Source organism: Asparagus officinalis, chromosome 4, assembly GCF_001876935.1.
Source record: "Asparagus officinalis chromosome 4, Aspof.V1, whole genome shotgun sequence".
In the NCBI taxonomy this organism is placed as follows: domain Eukaryota; kingdom Viridiplantae; phylum Streptophyta; class Magnoliopsida; order Asparagales; family Asparagaceae; genus Asparagus; species Asparagus officinalis.
In genome coordinates, this window is record NC_033797.1 from 68,179,366 (window position 1) to 68,198,080 (window position 18,715).

The 18,715-nt window shown below is 37.3% G+C and overlaps 1 protein-coding gene across 1 annotated transcript; it reads left to right on the forward strand.

Moving 5' to 3' along the window:
• Positions 12 to 13,118, forward strand: LOC109837656 (probable UDP-N-acetylglucosamine--peptide N-acetylglucosaminyltransferase SEC). The gene is made up of 28 exons (XM_020405977.1): positions 12 to 179; positions 943 to 1,088; positions 1,178 to 1,276; positions 1,466 to 1,516; positions 3,220 to 3,336; positions 3,416 to 3,472; positions 3,786 to 3,905; positions 4,504 to 4,566; positions 4,663 to 4,741; positions 5,984 to 6,093; positions 6,201 to 6,254; positions 6,349 to 6,416; positions 6,498 to 6,600; positions 6,780 to 6,982; positions 7,083 to 7,179; positions 7,449 to 7,520; positions 7,616 to 7,692; positions 7,837 to 7,953; positions 8,046 to 8,130; positions 8,206 to 8,373; positions 9,185 to 9,295; positions 9,391 to 9,477; positions 9,565 to 9,692; positions 9,821 to 9,903; positions 11,744 to 11,849; positions 11,960 to 12,106; positions 12,486 to 12,606; positions 12,683 to 13,118. The coding sequence occupies exons 1-28, from the start codon at positions 155 to 157 to the stop codon at positions 12,794 to 12,796; spliced, it is 2,808 nt and encodes a 935-aa protein (XP_020261566.1). The 5' UTR covers positions 12 to 154; the 3' UTR covers positions 12,797 to 13,118.

An 18,715-nucleotide genomic window follows, 5' to 3' on the forward strand; every position in this document is an offset into this window, starting at 1 on the left:
TCTGCCTCTGCCGCTCCCGCAGGTGTTCGGATCGGTCCCCGACAGCGACGGATTAGGGTTTTCGAATGCTTTTTTTAGGATCGCCAGCGAATTCGATGAATCGCCGGCGTTTAGTCTGCAGCCTGTCGACGTGTCCGTCGATGTTAAACCATCGATGCAGATGGTGAAATCGATCGAAGGTTTGTTTCATTTCTTTAGTTCTTTGTGGTGTTTATTTTTTTCTTCTTAATCATGTTTAGAGATGAATGTTTTGTACGGGTTCGGTGCTGTTTCGTTGTGAGTGGATCTTGTAAAGTTGGGATTTGGTTGTTTAAGTGATGGATGGAACTGAAATTTTCCAGCGGATTGCATCTTGTAAAGTTGGGATTTGGTTGTTTAAGTGATGGATGGAACTGAAATTTTCCAGCGGATTGTTTCAGACGTTTGAAATATGCTGATTAAAGTTAAAATTGGCCTTTTTTTTTGGAAAATATTCATCTTTTTGGCTAATCAATCATCCTTTTGTTTGACTAACTAGGGTTGTAACATGGTTCTTTGTTTCGTGATGTTATGCTTGTAGTTTAGTTATGAATAAAAGTATCAATTACCCAATTTTGTTGTTGATTCCTATTTGATATAATGGTGGCTATGAATAGAAGTCTGTGAATTATTGATCATAAATTTGATGTGAGTTGGGACATGTTGATTTCTCTGGTTAGGGTTATGTGGAATTTCTGATTGCAAGAAATGATGATTAGCTAAAACTTTTGACTTGGCCACTTGATCTCCATAGAACTTCCTCTTGTGCGGTTCTTGGAGTTTGTCTCTTGATGTTAACCTTTAACTCTGTAGTTTCCGCTTTCTTATTGCTGGTGTCAAACAGAGTTATTATTTTAATTCTAGTATTGATATTTGGTTATGGATATGTATTAAATGTCCGATTTGAACTTTTGGATGCTGTAGTTGACGATGAAGTTCACCTGGTACTTGCTCATCAAAATTACAAAGCTGGGAATTATAAGCAGGCATTGGAGCACTGCAAGGCAGTTTATGATAAGAACCCGCAACGCACTGACAATCTTCTATTACTTGGAGCGACATATTATCAGGTACTTGTCTTATTCCATTTTATTTGTCGTTGTATTGATTACCTTTTCATTTTTTGTTGGCATGCTTAATGAGCTGGTCTCCATTTCAGCTTCATGATTTTGACATGTGCATTGCAAAGAATGAGGAAGCTCTTGCCATTGATCCACGTTTTGCTGAATGCTATGGCAACATGGCAAATGCGTGGAAGGTAACTTCATCCACTAGAACTTTAAGAAAAAAAGAATATTACTAAGTAACTGAACACAGTGTGATGATAGAGGATTTTCACTACATATAGAGATTGTTTAGGTCTTGCTCGTTGTTTTTATTCCATTGCTGTTTTGCTTAACCTGTAAGTAAGCTCTGACAGTGAGATCTTATATATGTTTTTTGATAGGAGAAAGGCAATATTGAGCTTGCTATCCGTTATTACCTTGCTGCTATTGAGGTATGCATACTCAGCTTTTGGTGCTTCAAGTTACGATTCAGTATTGAGTGTTACTTGAGTATAGGGCCCTTTGTGTCTAACAAGTCATGCAGTCTAGTGGATTTAAGAAACAATAGAATATGCTGTCAGTTCTGAACTATCCTTGCAAAGGCAAAACTCTCTTTTCATTTTTTTCCCTATTGCCTCCTTTCTAAACCTCTCTTCTATTACTATTAATTGCGACTATCATGGCGGGTTATTTACGCTAGGGGAGGGAGGGAGGGAGTAATTCTAGTGCTTTTGGAGTCTAATTTGATTGATATATACCTGTTTAATTGAAGCAAAAGTTTTATAGGATAATTGTAAGGCCAGTAGTGCTTATGGTTTAGAATGGTTAGACAATTTATAAACAATCAATTTATTAGAAATGAGAATGTCATGATGGACGTGAATATATGTTAAGAGAGAGGATAAATAATGAAATGAATGCACTCGTTGGAGGTCATGAAACCAGTTTAGAGTTGAACCAAGGGACTGGATTTTTGGCCTCTTTTTGGACTAAGAAGAACTGAAGCAAAACTGGTCTAGTTTTTTCCAATTAGAAACAACCACAAAAGTGGGGCTAGGTTTAGACCTGGCCTAGTTTTAAGAAGTGGGGCTAGGTTTAGACCTGACCTAGTTTTAAGAGTTTGCTGAACACACCCTAGATGAACCAATTTGCATCAGTTAGAAGACGCGTGAAGCAAGGATGTTAGAGGTGGGCTTAAGAGAAACAAGCAATGAAGAAGATAATGATAGTGGTTATGGAGGAGATTACCCTTAAGAGAACGGAATGGAAGAATAAGATTCATATATTCAGCCCCAAAAAGTTGGGATGGAAGTTTAGTTCTATTACTCGTTTCTTGCCCTCCTCATCTCCACTTGTCATCATACATTACTTTTCAGATGATGGTTTCCTCATTCTCACACCCTACTATGTTGAGCAATTTGATTTGCTTCTGGAACAATGCTGCTTTAGTGAGGCAGCCATTTCAGAGTAGACAGGAGGGTGGAACTAACCAGGAGACAATGATCACTTTGAGCTTTCTTTAAGCAAGTACGATATACAGCGGAAACCTTGTTCTTTGATTGACACCAAGAGAGTTGTGAATACATGCATTACCAAAAACTTAGATATACATCCAATATTGTTAGCAACATTCTAGTTCACCTCTTGAGAAAACAGGGGAAGTTTATTTTCTATGAGTTGAAACTGAGTGCATATATTTTTTCCCATCAGAATACTGTCTATTGATTTTAGCCACTTTTTTGGAATATCATATAAGATTGTGATTACCATCTACTACCACCTAATCCTTCTTTGTTATCAAAATTTCTGAAACTGATTGTGTTATAAGATCATCGTCATTGTGTGGAATAGATTAATTTGGTATTATATTATTCTCAGTATTTCTTTAGTTTTAACTATATATGCATGTATTTTGCTCTCTTCATATTGATATCTATGTGAGGAGTCATCTATGTTATTTGAGGGCTTTTTTTTTGCATTGAAAAATTATAAAAATAAATTTATCTTGGAATCATCTTTGCTTATTTGAGGTCAGTCTTTGACTTATCTGATTAGGTACCAAAAGAACTTCTTATAATATGAAGCATAATAAATAGTTTTGACTTATTTATTTTGTCTACATGTTGATGGTTGATAATGGATAATGTATCTGTAGCTCCGTCCCAACTTTGCCGATGCTTGGTCAAACTTGGCTAGTGCTTATACAAGAAAAGGAAGACTTGATGAGGCAGCCCAGTGTTGTCGGCAGGCCCTTGCACTGAATCCACGCTTGGTTTGACATTGTCTTCTTGCTTTTCTGTTGTTGGTTTGCTTTATATGAAGTTAGTGTCTGATCCTCCTTTCTGAAATAGGTTGATGCTCATAGCAATCTTGGAAACCTCATGAAAGCGCAGGGACTAATTAACGAAGTAAGTTAGTGCAATGTATAATTTTTCTTATCATGGTCAATTTTGATTTTGCCTTTGCAAATGAAAGTGTTCCTGTATAAAGTTGATTTAGAAATTATACTAGTAATGGACTAAAATGATAAGGTTTTAATTAATTTCATGCCATGCAATGTATATTGTCACATTAAAGCTTGGAAGGTGGTCTGTTAATTTTCTCCTTTTGGATTAATGAACTCCGGCAGTAGTTTAACTTGTTTTACTTTTCTTTATTAGATGTAGCTATCATCCGTCCCTGAGATTTAAGCTCATTCTTCTTTATTTCTCTTTCTTCCAGGCTTACAGCTGCTATCTTGAAGCACTGCGAATACAACCTACTTTTGCAATTGCTTGGTCTAACCTCGCTGGCCTCTTCATGGAGGCTGGAGATTATCAGAGAGCCCTTCTATACTATAAGGTAAAAGCTAATATGGTCAGGCTCTTGTGCTGGCAATTTGGAGCTGTGTAGATATATGTTCAAGCTCATCATAATGTGTGAAAATTCTTTAATGTGGAATTGAACTTTTCGACCGCTGTATTCTGAAATTTGAAGATGTATTAGAGGCTATTGGTGTTTTGTAAATGGCATGGAAATGCTATCTGGTTGCATACTATATTACCTACACATAGTTAAGGTAAGTTATTTCCCAAAAGCCTTCTGGGATAAAATACTTCCACTCCAATTGCATGATCAAAACTTCCAAGTTGGAAATCCATGCAACTGGATATGACACATGCATGAAAGCTACTTTAAAACTAGAGATATGTTTTGGTTTGCTCATGTATTGTCTGTCTACAAATCAAGCTCTTTTGACTTTCTTGGTAGTTTAGAGTAGCTTATCACGTCTCTCTGTATCATCTTAACATGGCAAAAGCCGAGTGTTATGCAAAACCTTGTATCTTTCTGTCTGAATTCTTTCCCAGTAATTGTGCTATCAAAATATCTCCACATTTTTTGTCTGTCTCACCTGTAAACATTCTGATTTTTGTGCTTTGAATTTGATTTCCTATTGCAGGAAGCAGTCAAACTCAAGCCAGGATTTGCTGATGCCTTCCTGAACCAAGGGAATGTTTACAAGGTAAGCCACCATGAATTGTGACGGTAGTGTCAGATCACCACAATTGTATGTGCTGGTTTCTGGAGGAAAAATGGATATTTCTTTTGGCTTTTCCAGGCATTGGGCATGCCTCAGGAGGCAATCATGTGCTATCAGCGTGCTTTACAATCACGTCCAGATTATGCAATGGCTTATGGTAAGGTTTAAAATATAGTTGACTTATATATTAATGTGAAAGTTCCTCCTTTTTGTATGTGGTGTAGGATCCGGGTTTCTGTTTACTTGCATTTAACTAGTGTATATTTGTCTGTAAAGAATTCTTGTCAATAGAAGCCAACACCCGGATCTAGTTCAATTGCTAAATCTCGAAAATTATTGTTAGTGGAAGCTAATCTTAGCATCTAGTTTAATTTCTAAATATTATGACTTCAACTAGTGTCGTAGGAAGTGGCTTGGGTAACTGCCTGGAAGCTTGGTGGATGTGTCACCCCCGCTTGGAATTGTATAGTTGCCTCCAGATTATGTGGTGGACTCCTATGCATTTTCAGGCTTGATTAGATGGCCTATTTTTCTTAGTTAGTGTCTAAGTGAGTACCGATTCATGGGTCAGTTTGACGTGTGGGTTTGTCGCGATTGATCTGCGGCTTTCTACTCTAACTGGTTGACCCATCATCATCTCTGAACGCCCTTCTCTCCCTGTGCCCTCTTGCTTCCTTGGTATTCATCTGCCCCTTACCAATCACCATTCCATAGCCTCTAGTGATCAATAATTTTGATGAATGAGCTGCAGATGCTGAAAGGAGAATACAGTTCCTGTGCATATTTTGTTCAAATGTTGATAAAATTCTTTGTCCTTTCTCCTCTTTTTATTCCTCTTCTCCTTTTCCTGGCTCTGTTACTCGAGTTTGTTTATGTTCTCACTGTTGCCTGATATTGCTTATGGTGCCATTACATTGTTCTTCAAACACTGAGATTAAAAGTTTGAAAACTGATTGTAATTTTGTTTTTCTAACCAACTTGTCCTTCTTCTTTATTTTAACTCCCATCTTAAAAAAGAAAGTTAACATGGTTTCAACTTTAGTGACTCAAAAGTCATGATGTGAGATGAAGCCATGAAGAGTTGTATGAATGATTTCTATATAACTACTGGTGGCAGGATATAGTGTTTTCTTTTACTAGGGTATTTTGTAAATCTGGGATTGTTAATTAAGATTTTACGGCATCTTATTGGTAATAGTCTTCTAAAGTTTTATTTGTATAAAAGTACATAGATACACAAACACTACATGTATGTGTATTTGTATATATATAATACGTATGTATGTATATATACATAGTATAATATCATGTAATATATATGACTATCTGTATATATACATAATATTTATGTCATATAATATATATGACTCATGATAATGAACATACATTTCTGTTTCAGGAAATCTTGCTAGTACATATTATGAACAAGGTCAGCTGGAGTTAGCAATAATGCACTACAAACAAGCTATCACATGTGATTCAGGGTTTGTGGAGGCATACAATAATCTGGTTCGTGTGCTTTGTCAGTTTTTGTTATTTTTTATGTTGATCATCAATCTTGTGGAGTAGAATTCCTCAGGAAAAACTGCTCATATTATTTGTTTGTGATTCAAAAGGGAAATGCCCTAAAAGATGCTGGGAGAGTGGAAGAGGCTATCAATTGTTATCGGGTGACAAATTCTTTTTGATCCATCTATCTTCGGAATATCCTTCTTTTTTCAGCTTAAATAAATATGTGATTTGCATTTTTTGTGTTTTATTTAGTCGTGTCTAGCTTTCCAGCCTAGCCATCCACAAGCACTCACAAACCTTGGAAATATATATATGGAATGGTAAGCTATTAAAAGAATTTTGAATTGTATTATTTGCATAGTTTTAGTATGACACTTAGAGAAGTTGATCTGGTAATGCAGGAATATGTTGAGTTCAGCTGCTTCATTTTACAAGGCCACGTTGTCTGTAACCACCGGGTTGTCTGCTCCTTTCAGCAACTTGGCAATAATTTATAAACAACAGGTTATACTCGTATCCCTCGTGTCCTGGATTTATTGCATTTTAACTGAGTGCTTTCACATGGTCATCCTGCTATAACTTGTTCATAAACCTGTGGTTATGTGGATCAGTTGCTTAGTATGCCAAGTCTTTCTCTTGTTTATTTTATTTTATTTTGTTTAATCTGTTATCATTCACATCAGGGAAACTATGCTGAAGCTATAGCATGCTACAATGAGGTTCTTCGAATAGATCCTTTGGCAGCTGATGGCCTTGTAAATAGGGGAAACACTTTCAAGGAGATTGGTAGAGTTAGTGAAGCAATCCAAGATTATATGAGAGCTGTTTCTATCAGACCTACAATGGCAGAAGCTCATGCAAATTTGGCTTCAGCTTACAAAGATAGGTGATGATTGTCATCTAATTATCCACATTGATGGAGTTAGTAGTCCTATATTGACATTTCATTCTTGCATTGGACCCTAATTAGACTGGATGATGTGCAGTGGGCATGTGGATCAAGCTATATTGAGTTATCAACAGGCGTTGCTTCTTCGTCCTGATTTTCCAGAAGCTACTTGTAATCTATTACACACGTTACAGGTAAGGTTTATAAGGTGATAATCAATAATTGTATTACTGCAATCTTCCTTATGCTCTTTATATTTTCTTAATTCTCTTTATATTATTTTTGAACCATCATGAGACCTACATGGAATCGGGTGTACTGAAATTTGACACACTGTAATCTGATATAAAACACATTTTGAATAGTATGCCTTAAGATCTTTTACTTGCAAGTTTCAATGCACATTGTCTGCTTCTTGTGGTTTCTTTTTAAACTTTTCTCTCTTTTTTTAATCTTTATTCAGTGTGTGTGTGATTGGGATGATCGGGACAAGAAGTTTACTGAAGTGGAGGGAATCATTAGGAGGCAGATAAAGGTTTTGTGTTGCGATTTTGTTTTCTCACTTTCATATTTTTGCACATTTGTAATATGGATTTTGCAGCATACTGTTGATCTGTGCTTTAATTTCAGATGTCAGTCCTTCCAAGTGTGCAACCGTTTCATGCAATAGCATATCCAATTGATCCTCTTCTCGCCTTAGAGATCAGGTTAAGTTTAGGGGGCAATTTTTGTGGGATTATGAAATTGTTTTTTTTAGACTTCCATTATATATTTTGATGTCAATTGTTGAACTACATTATCGTGGAAACTAGCCTGAAGTTGTGCTTCTTTTCTTGTGTTCAATTTTGTAGCCGGAAGTATGCAGCACATTGCTCTTTGATTGCCTCTCGCTATGCACTTCCAGCATTTAACCATCCCCTTCCAATTCCTGTGAAGATGGATGGTGGTAGTAGGCGGCTAAGAGTTGGGTTGGTATCTGCTATTCGATTATATTGTTGTGTTGGTTGCTCTTTGTTGGTTATTAATATCAAGGATATTGGATCTCTTTTTTTTGTTGCAGTTATGTAAGTAGTGACTTTGGTAATCACCCTTTGTCCCATCTTATGGGCTCAGTTTTTGGGATGCACAATCAGGAACATGTTGAGGTCATGTAAAATTTAATTTCTTTGTCTTACTGTCATTTCATTATCTATTTGATATTAACATTTACATTTATGCAGGTCTTCTGTTATGCCTTAAGTCAAAATGACGGGACTGAATGGAGACAGCGCACTCAATCTGAAGCTGAGCACTTCATTGACGTGTCCTCAATGACATCTGAAGTGATTGCTAGGATGATCAATGAGCATAAGATACAGATTTTAGTCAACCTTAATGGTTATACTAAGGTATTAAATATTTTGAGGTTTTTATGTTAGGACAGTAGGCTATCCTAATATGCAGTATGCATTTTATGTCATATCCTGCTATGGTGATCCATTATAATTGATGTTAGTCAGCTTAATAGTTATAGTAAGGTATTTACTCTTTTGAGATTTTGTTTGTTTATATCCTAATGTGCAGTATTCATTTTATCTCGCACCCATTTTATCTCGCACCTTGCAAATTTATATATTAATATCATATCTATAATATATAATATATGATATATATATATATATATATACTATTACTTAATTATTAGTTGACTTATTGAGCAAGCTTTTAAGTTCACACCTCAATTTTTTTGGTTTTTGTTGTTTTTTAATTTCCGACAATTTGTGAATTTTGTCGCGGCAATTTTATCTGCAAATCTTGTTGTGTTACTCTGTTCCAGATTCTGTTTGCAGTACAAGTACTGTTTTCTGAACAATATAGCATAAGCTCCTTCCTTTTTTATATAATTTTGAATTCAGAGAAACTGCCACTCGGACTTAGAAATTTGGAATCACGTCTCCCTTGTCTCTGTGTAGGTTATTATCCTTGCACCTTCAGTCATTCATACTGTTGAATTTGATTAGGAGTTGATATATAGGAGATCATCTTTGATAATTCCTTCAACCTTGTCTCTTTTTCATCACCAAGTGGATGTCAATGCAGAGAAATTCTTAACGTTGTATTTAACAAATATTTTGCCAAAAGAATGCAACTAGTATTCGGACATTGGATTTTCAGTATTCTCATTTCCAGAGGTTTGTCTGATAAACACAATTCTTTCAGGGTGCAAGAAATGAAATTTTTGCCATGCAACCAGCACCTATCCAGGTTTCCTACATGGGTTTCCCTGGGACCACTGGTGCTAATTACATTGACTATTTAGTTACTGATGAGGTGCGCTAAAGAAACCTGTCTTTTTGTCTTAATTTATCAGCCTGCATGCAACATCTCTAATCTTATGCTTCTGACAAGCTCTTGCAATTTTGCAGTTTGTTTCTCCTACTCGTTTCTCACATATTTATTCGGAGAAGCTTGTCCATCTTCCACATTGTTACTTTGTCAATGATTATAAGCAGGTAACAAAGTTTTTAAGCACAATGAATTTTATGCTTTGTTGCTATATATCAGGCCTGTAGATGCTTAGAATGTATATGCATTTTCAGAAAAACCGTGATGTTCTGGATGCTGTCTGTCGGCATAAGCGTTCAGATTATGGGTTACCTGAAAACAAGTTTCTTTTTGCATGCTTCAACCAGCTTTACAAGATGGATCCTGATATATTTAACACTTGGTAAGTCCAACTTATTTTCTGTTGTCCGCTGATTTTATCACCTGATTCCCTTGGCTTCTAGTTGTTTGTCCACCTTTGATCTACTGACTCACACATTTGGTTAACCATTTGATCCTGCAACAATTTAGGTGCAATATTCTGAAGCGTGTCCCTAATAGTGCTCTTTGGCTGCTGCGATTTCCTGCAGCTGGTGAGAGGAGACTGCGTGATCGTAAGTGTCTATATTCACTGCAACTAGTCAGTTCATCCACTAATTCATTATTTTCGTCACTATTGTTTTTTGTGTGTGCATGCGGAGTGGTGTTGGCTAACTCACTCAGAAAGTATACGACTCGTTTTATTTTCTGGAGCTTCTGATTATATTGTTCCCTCAGTGAATGCACCTACCCCTGTTGACATCTATACTACTATATAAAAAACCGAGGACATGCCGAAGTCAGAGATGTGTCATCATTCAAATTGTAGGGGCACTTCAGTAATTTTAATTTTTTTAACCAACACATCATTTGATGTGGGTCCCATTTCTCACTCTCCTGTGTCACAGTAGATCTTGATGGTTCAAAAGCTTTTTCCTCTCTTAAAAATATTCTTAAGTGTATATATTAACTGCAACTAGTCAGCTCATCCACTAATTCATTTTTTTCATAGCTATTGTATTTTGTGTGCACACGTGCAGTATTGTCGTCTAGTTCACTCAGAAAGTATACTTTTTTTTTGCTGAAGTTTCTTTGATTCTATTGTTCCCTCGTTGAATGCACCTAGTACCCAGTACCTACCCTGGTAACCCCTGTAACGTCTATACTAATAAAAAAAAACTGAGGACGTGCCAATTGGAGATGTGTAATCATTCTTCCAAATTTTAACCAATACATCATTTGATGTGGTTCTTACGTCTCTTCTGCGTCACATCAGAGACTGATGGTTCAAATGCTTTTTCCTCTCTTTAAAAAATATATTCAAGTGTACTTCTAAAAAAGATACTCGTCAAAATTGAAACCTAATTAGAGTTAAATACGAAAGATGTGGTATTACGAAAGATCATTTTTGAACAGTTCACCGCAAAATTTATGAAATAGATATTTTTAGGTAACATCATTTTCACCTAGTTAAAATCAAAGACAATGATGGTATTGAAATATGTGATACTTTAGAAGCAAGTGATAAATATATTTAGAAGAAATACACTATTATAAATATTTAGTTACCTTCGATAGCCATTTTAATTAATTACATTAATACTTCTCTGAAGTATATTCAAGTTAGATTGTCTTATAAATGTTTGGACTTAAACGATCATTCAATAAATGAATTTGGGTTCGAAAGAAGTTGAAGTTCTGTTAGAATTATCTTATAAATTTAAGTTACGATCGAAGACGGATAGATCAAATTCCACAAAAATTTAAAAACCATAATTTAGACTAGAGTATGACAAAAATATAGTATAATAAGAACAATATCATTTTTGAATTGTTCAAATTTATGAAATATAATATTTTTCTACATCCTCATTTTCTCCTAGCTCAACCTGAAGATACAACATCATTTTTGAAATTTGTGATTTTTTGAAGGGAGTGACAAATCTATACTACATTATGAAAAAAGAAATGAGGGTACTAAATGTTGAAGTACTGAGGAATAATTCCTCTACTGTTGATTTTGTAGGAAATTTTTTACTGAATAATTATTCAAATTTACATTTTATTTTGATTTTGGAGGAATTCGACCATGCGTGCATGCGCGCGCACACCCATTTTTCATAATTAGCTTTTGTTCTTTTTGGGGCACGCGCAAGTTGGGTAGTCAGGCTAAAAGAATTAAGGCATGCAGCTAGATGTAGCAATGTTATCATCGTAAGGTTTTGTCCAGATGATCTACTTGATTGCAAATACAGGTTCCTCTATGAATGTATGAATTCTTGTTGGGAGAGGGTAACCTACCTGTGTGCCAATTGAACTTTTCAGTTGTATATTGTACAAGGCTGTTATGTTTTCTTAAGCAGTTGAATGTTTTGGAATTTTTTATTAATTTGATTATCCTGCTGTCTTGTGCAGATGCTAGGAGACAAGGGGTGAGGGATGATCAAATCGTATTCACAGACGTCGCCATGAAGAATGAACATATCAGGCGTGGTGCTTTGGCTGATCTTTTTCTTGATACGTGAGTTTTCTTTTTTATTGATATTTGTGTCTCTTTTTATCGAACATTCATTTAGTTTGCAATTTGTGCCTTCATCTGAACGCTTCTGTGCCTATGTTTTCGATGGATAGGCCTCTGTGCAACGCCCACACTACGGGTACAGATATATTGTGGGCTGGTCTGCCAATGATAACGCTTCCATTGGAGAAAATGGCTACAAGAGTGGCTGGTTCTTTATGTCTCGCCACTGGTGTTGGAGAGGAGATGATCGTTGGCAGGTAAATGTTCTCTCTCTACACAGATATATGATATTTTCTGCGTGCTTACATGTATTTGTCTATTAATGCTTGTGTGCGCACACGTATCCGTCTGTTCACACACAAACATGTAAACGCACAATTGTAAATGTAAATACGTATACATACACATAATCATGTATGCATGTGTGTACATTGTGTATGTACACACACATGCGTGCACACGCATACACCCACAGAGCTACTAGTCTCAACATGCTTGTCACATGGGAGCAATAAAACAAACAAGGGTTCCTAAATGATGAAGCTAGAGAGCAACATTACTAGAAACACCTCCAGTTCTATGTCAGTTCTTTTAACAGCTAATCTGTATTTACTGGGTGATTTTATCTTGTCATAGCTTGAAAGAGTACGAAGAAAAGGCAGTTGCTTTTGCCCTCAATCCTGTGAAGCTCCATACACTTCGCAATAGACTTAAAGCGGCTAGACTAACCTGTCCTCTATTTGACACAGCACGATGGGTAAAATCTTCTTATCTATATGAAGTTATGTCGGTGGTTGGCGTACATACGTGTTTGACATTCTTGCATGCTGCAGGTTCGAAACTTGGAGCGATCATACTATAAAATGTGGAATTTATACTGCTCTGGTGGACATCCGCAGCCGTTCAAAGTGACTGAGAATGATAATGAATTTCCATACGACAGATAATTTTAGGGAATGAGGTTCTGTAAATAGGGTTTAGTCCGCAGAATACGTTTTATATTTGGTTGTCCAAATGATGCATTGGGATGTGTATATTATTACTCACACTACCCTATTGTGGATGGAAACCAGGAGATTGTTTTAATGGACAAACGGCTATAGTGAGCTGCTCCATATGCTGGAGACCCCTGCTTGTTGGGAGTAGAGACATGTTCGTAGAGGTGAAGAAGCCTGCTGCTTCTCCTGTTGATACTTGGCAATATTTTAAATAATTGTACTATTATGTACACTTTATATATAAATTATTTGGGGGTTTTCATATGTTTCATTGCTTTGTTTTACGAAATCTGTTTGCATCGCCCGGTGGAGTATATGAGCGATGGAGCTCTAGTAGATCGTTACGATGGAAAATGTGTTAGAAGGGAGTTCAAGGGCTTTGTTGTTTGATTCTTTATGCGGCATTCAGTGTCAACAGTTTCCTCATGTAAAGCAAAAATCTCGGAATTGGCGTTGAAAACTGAGGGCAAATTTCCAAGAGCGGCAGTTGTTTAAGGGGAGTTTTAAAGTTCTGTTGGCGTCGATAATGCTCACTTCTGAGGGCCGTGATTATTTTTCCATGCGCAAGCCTGTCATCTTGTCGCTCAAGTCTCATTTTCGGTGTCAGTGCATAAGACAGCTTCACTCATGCCTTGGGGTTTGTTTGGATTTGGCGGCAATAGGAGTGAAGGGAAGGTAGGGAATGCATTAATCTTGTTTGGGAATTCATTTGAGGTAGGTAATGAGGAGAATGTTCAAGGCAATTGAGGGAAAAATATTTTAGATTTTGTTCCCCCTTGATTGGGGTGTAATGGAGGGAAGGTAAGGGAAAGTAACTTCTAAAAAGACATAATGTTACACAAAGATAACTTTATCTCTATATCAAGATAATGTTTAAAGGGATGAAATAACATATTACACAAAGATAGTTTTATCCCTATATCAAGATGAGGTTCAAAGGGATGAAATAACGTATAATGTATCTACTTAAATTTGCGTAAACTTTCTTACATTCCCTTCACTTTATTCTTCTTACTAATTTTCCAAACAATCTACATGTCACATCTTACCTCCCCTTAATTAACTGTATGTCACATCTTACGTATAAATATATTTGCGGATACAACTGTTTTCCTCGCACGCCCGCTTAGAACATAGGATCTCTTCAATGGAGCAGTACGCAGTTTCTGATGAAAAAGTTTCGGCTCAAATCGGTAACGTATAACTGAAACATATTGCTTTAATTAATATTTTTAGCGTCCAAACTTATCAAGCTGAGCACGCCAGCTTCAAAAGAAAAAGAGAAGCCACACATATCCACGCATGAAACTGAAGGAAGCAGACAAGAGAGGGGCACGTGACGAAGCCTCCACGTTGATGCGCTGAGTGAATACGCGGCACACCGCTCGGGCTCTTCCTCTGTCAGCACCGCCATCTCATCCCTCACCTCTTCTCTCCTTTATATATATATATACACACACACACATATGTTCATGTACATGTACATGTTTATCACCATCCCCTCTCCTTTTAATTTATCTCCTCAACGAACAAAATGGCCTCCCCGGTCCCTCTCTTACTTTTCATAGTTTTAATGATCTCGATACCCTCCTCCTCCTCCGCTTTCGGAGTCCTCGGAGAGCGCAGGGTCGGCGGCCGGACGGAGGTCCGGAGCGTGGAGTCGAACCGCGAAATTCAAGACCTCGGCAGGTTCTGCGTGAAGCAGTACAACCGCAAGATCCGCGGCCCCGGCTCGCCTCTCCTCTCCTTCTCTGGCGTCGTTTCTGCCGAGAGGCATGGTCGCTTTCCGGGATCAAGTACTTTACCTCCGGGTCCGCCGCCGCTGCTTCGGGGCCCCGGAGTCGTCTTACGATGTTCGATGCGGTGGTGGTGGTGAAGCCCTGGCTTCAGGCTAAGGATCTGGTTTATTTCGCTCCTTCCGCTGCTGGCTACTTGAAGGAGGCCTCGTCCAGATAGATGCATGCAACGCTGTTTTAATTTTGTCGGGGCCGGGGGGGTTTTTGTTTCTCTGCAGGGTCTGTGCGTGTTTTGTTGGAATAATATATGATGGGTGTAGTGATGAGTTTGAGTGCTGCTGGAATAATTGAAGTATGACAAGTGGAGTTGGTTAACGTTTGCGGATGGGTGAGTTTGAGTTCAGGATGACCCCCGATTTCAAAATATCCGATTCCTATGTTTTGCAGGTGGAAGTGTGTGTGTAAGTGTGGGGGAGTATAAACATTGAGTGTTGTAGATCGCGTACGCCGTTGGAAAAGTTAGGATCTTTGTAAGAGTTCAGTCGGGGATTGAGAAGAAAATTGCTAAGATTAAACCATCTTTGACTTGATTTTGAACTGTACCTAAAATAAGTAATACTTTTGGGTGTAGATTAAGGGGGTTGCATCCTTACAATTGGGTGTATGGGTTTAATAGCATTGGTTGATTTAGTTGTTTTCATAAATAAATGATACATGTTAGGTTTTTTTGTTCTTTACTGTGTTTTGCCTTTAGTAGTTCCACCAATTTCTTAATGCGGGCCTGTTCAGTTTGTCTCACCAATTTTCTTATTAGGCATGTTTGGTTCAATTTCAAACAATTGTAGGAAATAAAGTTTCAATAAAAAAACCCATTTTCTTGAGTTTCGTGGGGTTTCTTGGAAATGTTTATTCCATGTTTGGTTTGTCCATAAAAGAAGTAGAAATGAGTTTCCAATTGAATTGAATCCGTTGTTTTGGTTTTTTTTACAACATAAAAGTAGGAAATTAAAAGCAGGAAATACAAATTTCTTACTTCTATATGTTGTTCTGTTTTGTTTTGTTTCTTTCACAACATAGAAGTAGGAAATTAAAAGCAGGAAATGCAATTTCTTACTTCTATGTTGTTTGTATGGGAAAAAAACAATATGAGGAAAGGAAAAAAAATGAATAAACACACCATGGTGAGGTTACCATTCATGTAAGACAAAATCTTTAATATTTTGTATTAGACCCTCAAATATTCATATCTTGAAAATAGCTCGAAAATAATTATGTGATATGAAAATAGTCGGTGAAATTATTTTAAAGTAATTCTCATATCTCATTAGGGACAATAGAATCTATTTTACTTTTGACAACTTCCTTCTACTGTTTAGCCTCTTTCGAGACTATAGCGGATCTGTAAGAAATATGATCCTCCTCGATATTGTAAGTGACAAAGTCACTTTCAAAATCCTTGACGATTCTTGCTCTCTTACTCCTTCTAGGTTCATCTAAATCATCTGATCTTTCAGATTCAGATTTAGAACTATCTGCCCCCATATCTATTTTCTCCTTAATATTGTAAGTGACAAAGTCACTTGCAAAATCCTTGACGATCTTTGCTCTCTTACTTATTCTAGGTTCATCTAAATCATCTGAACTTTCAGATTCAGATTTAGAACTATCTGCCACCACATTTGTCATCCTTTTCACATGATCATGAATGAAAGTTGAGACAGATACTGGATTTTTATTAGAAATATTTTGAGGCATTCCAGTTTTCATAGGGAAAACATCCTCAAAAAATGTTGCTTCACAAAATTTAACAATTGTATTAACACCTATGCTTGGTATTTTAGATTTGATCACTAAGAATCTCAAAGCATAGCTGTTTTCTACATAACCCAAAAAGATAAGATTCTACTGTCTTAGTACCCAGCTTCCTCCTCTCGTGTTCTGGGGTTACCACTTTTGCTAGACACCCCCACACTTTAAGGTTTTCACGCTTGTCTTTCAACCTCTCCAAAGTTCAAAATGACTATTTTCTTTATGTTTCTAAGGGACTCTATTCAAAATATGGTAAGCCTTATTCAAAGCATCTCCCCACATATATTTAGAAAGTTATGAACTTTCAAGTAGACTATTAATTATATCTTTTAAGGTTCTATTTTCTTTGTTCAGCTACACCGTTAGACTGAGGAGAATAAGGAACAGTTTCCTCATGCACTATGCCAAAAGATTGACATAGAAGAGTAAACTCATTTGATATATATTCTCCACCTCTATCGGATCTTAACCTTTTAAGTTTCTTGTCAGTTTGAGTTTCAGCTTTATTCTTAAAAATGATAAACTTTTCTTGAGCTTCATTGTAATGACCATGAATTTTTGATACTAGTTAAAATAATTTTTCTGGTATTTTAAAATATTTAATTATTATTTTTAAAAGAGTATTTATATTTTCTCGGTTTTCTAAAATTTTCTATGATTTAAAAATCTAGATTATATTTATTTTAATGATTTTACTATTATTGTAGGCTGTCTAAAAATCACAATAGATAGCTTATTCAAACAAGCTCCAACAATGGAAGTCACAATCAGACGACTTTCTAAATCACTGCATCCGTAACTCCACAATCGCCACAAACGCGACCTCATTTCTGAGATGATTGATCTTGATGGCTGTGACAACAACATGGCTAATATTATATTAGCAACTATTAGAGATGCTGATGAGCAGTGGGATGATTTCAGAAATAAAAGGTTGGACTCAGTTGGTGAGTTGCTTGGTAGAGAGCTGTGGACAAATATTCATCTTTAAGACACTATGGATGTTGATTCCCGTCTAGCTCCTACAACGAAAGCTACAATCAAATAGTTTTCGGGTCGGTAAACGAAAGTTGCGAATGGAGGGCTTTTCACATAGATCGAGAAGAGTTACAATTCAACGACACTTCCGACGACGGATGAAAACTCTATTCAGCAGTCTTCACAATCTACAGTGAAAGTTACAATCTGACGACTTTCACACTCCACAACAGCTAAAAGCCAGGATTACTGAACAACGGTCCTTGCAATGCACCACAGAAGAAGCTACAAGTCAAATAGCTCATTCTGAGACGCGGATGTCATCCCCGCGTCACCACTTTAGAAATGAAGGCGACCCCCGTCGTTAAAAACCACTCAGGCTGGGAGATTCAGCAGCAACGAAATCCTTAGAGATAGGATTTTTGAATCAAACTCAGAAGATCAAATCTGAGAGGATTCTTCGACAACAGAAAAACAGCTTGATCATTAACCAAATTTTCGGTTCCAACAACTCTGTTCACAGAGTTCAAACTCGTTCAGAGTTCTTAAACTCATTCAGAGTTATTTATAAAACTTTCCACGAAAGTTCATCGTTCCCACGAGATAAAGACGGTCGGATCGTCAACGGAGAGCAAGTTCGACGCAATCAATCGAAGGAAGCACTCCATCGCTGCCAAGAAGAACCCAGTTTTAAACAAAGGGGAAAACCAAATTCGTTTTCCTCTCTTTTGTAATCAAGTTGTAACCGAGATCAAAGGAATCAAAGTCACATTTTCTTTATTCTCTTCTTTGCAATTTTCTCAACATACAAAAGATGGCGACTCTGCTGGGGACTAGCTTTTCCGACGAAGAAGTGGTGGCTCAGTACGACGCCCACCTCATGGGAACGACTGTAGAAACTCTCATCGTGGAGTTTGATCAAGCGAAATATGAGGAAGCATTATCCTCTGGATCGCTTAGCCCCAAGGCTAAGAACGATGTCCGCAAGACCTCAAAGAAGGTCGATTCTGTTGTTGAAGTGCCGAAGAAAGCCCTCTCCTTCGCCCAGGAACTCAAACTGGCTCTGCTGGCAGAAGATCCCATCTCCGCGCCAGCAAGACGTGCTTCGGGTCACAAACGGCCTCTGGAAGAAACGAGTCCTGTAAACGTCAATGACGTTGCTGCTAAGGCTTTGAAACAAGCCAAAAAGAACGCCGCTCGCCGACGGAGAAGATCCATACGACGAGCACACTTATGGGAAAGCCGATTGTTGGCCCAACGCGAAGATCGCGTTTCTAAAATCCAACCAAGCCTAGCGTTCCCAAAGAAGAACGCTCACTGCGTGGCAATGAGCCCAACTACGAAC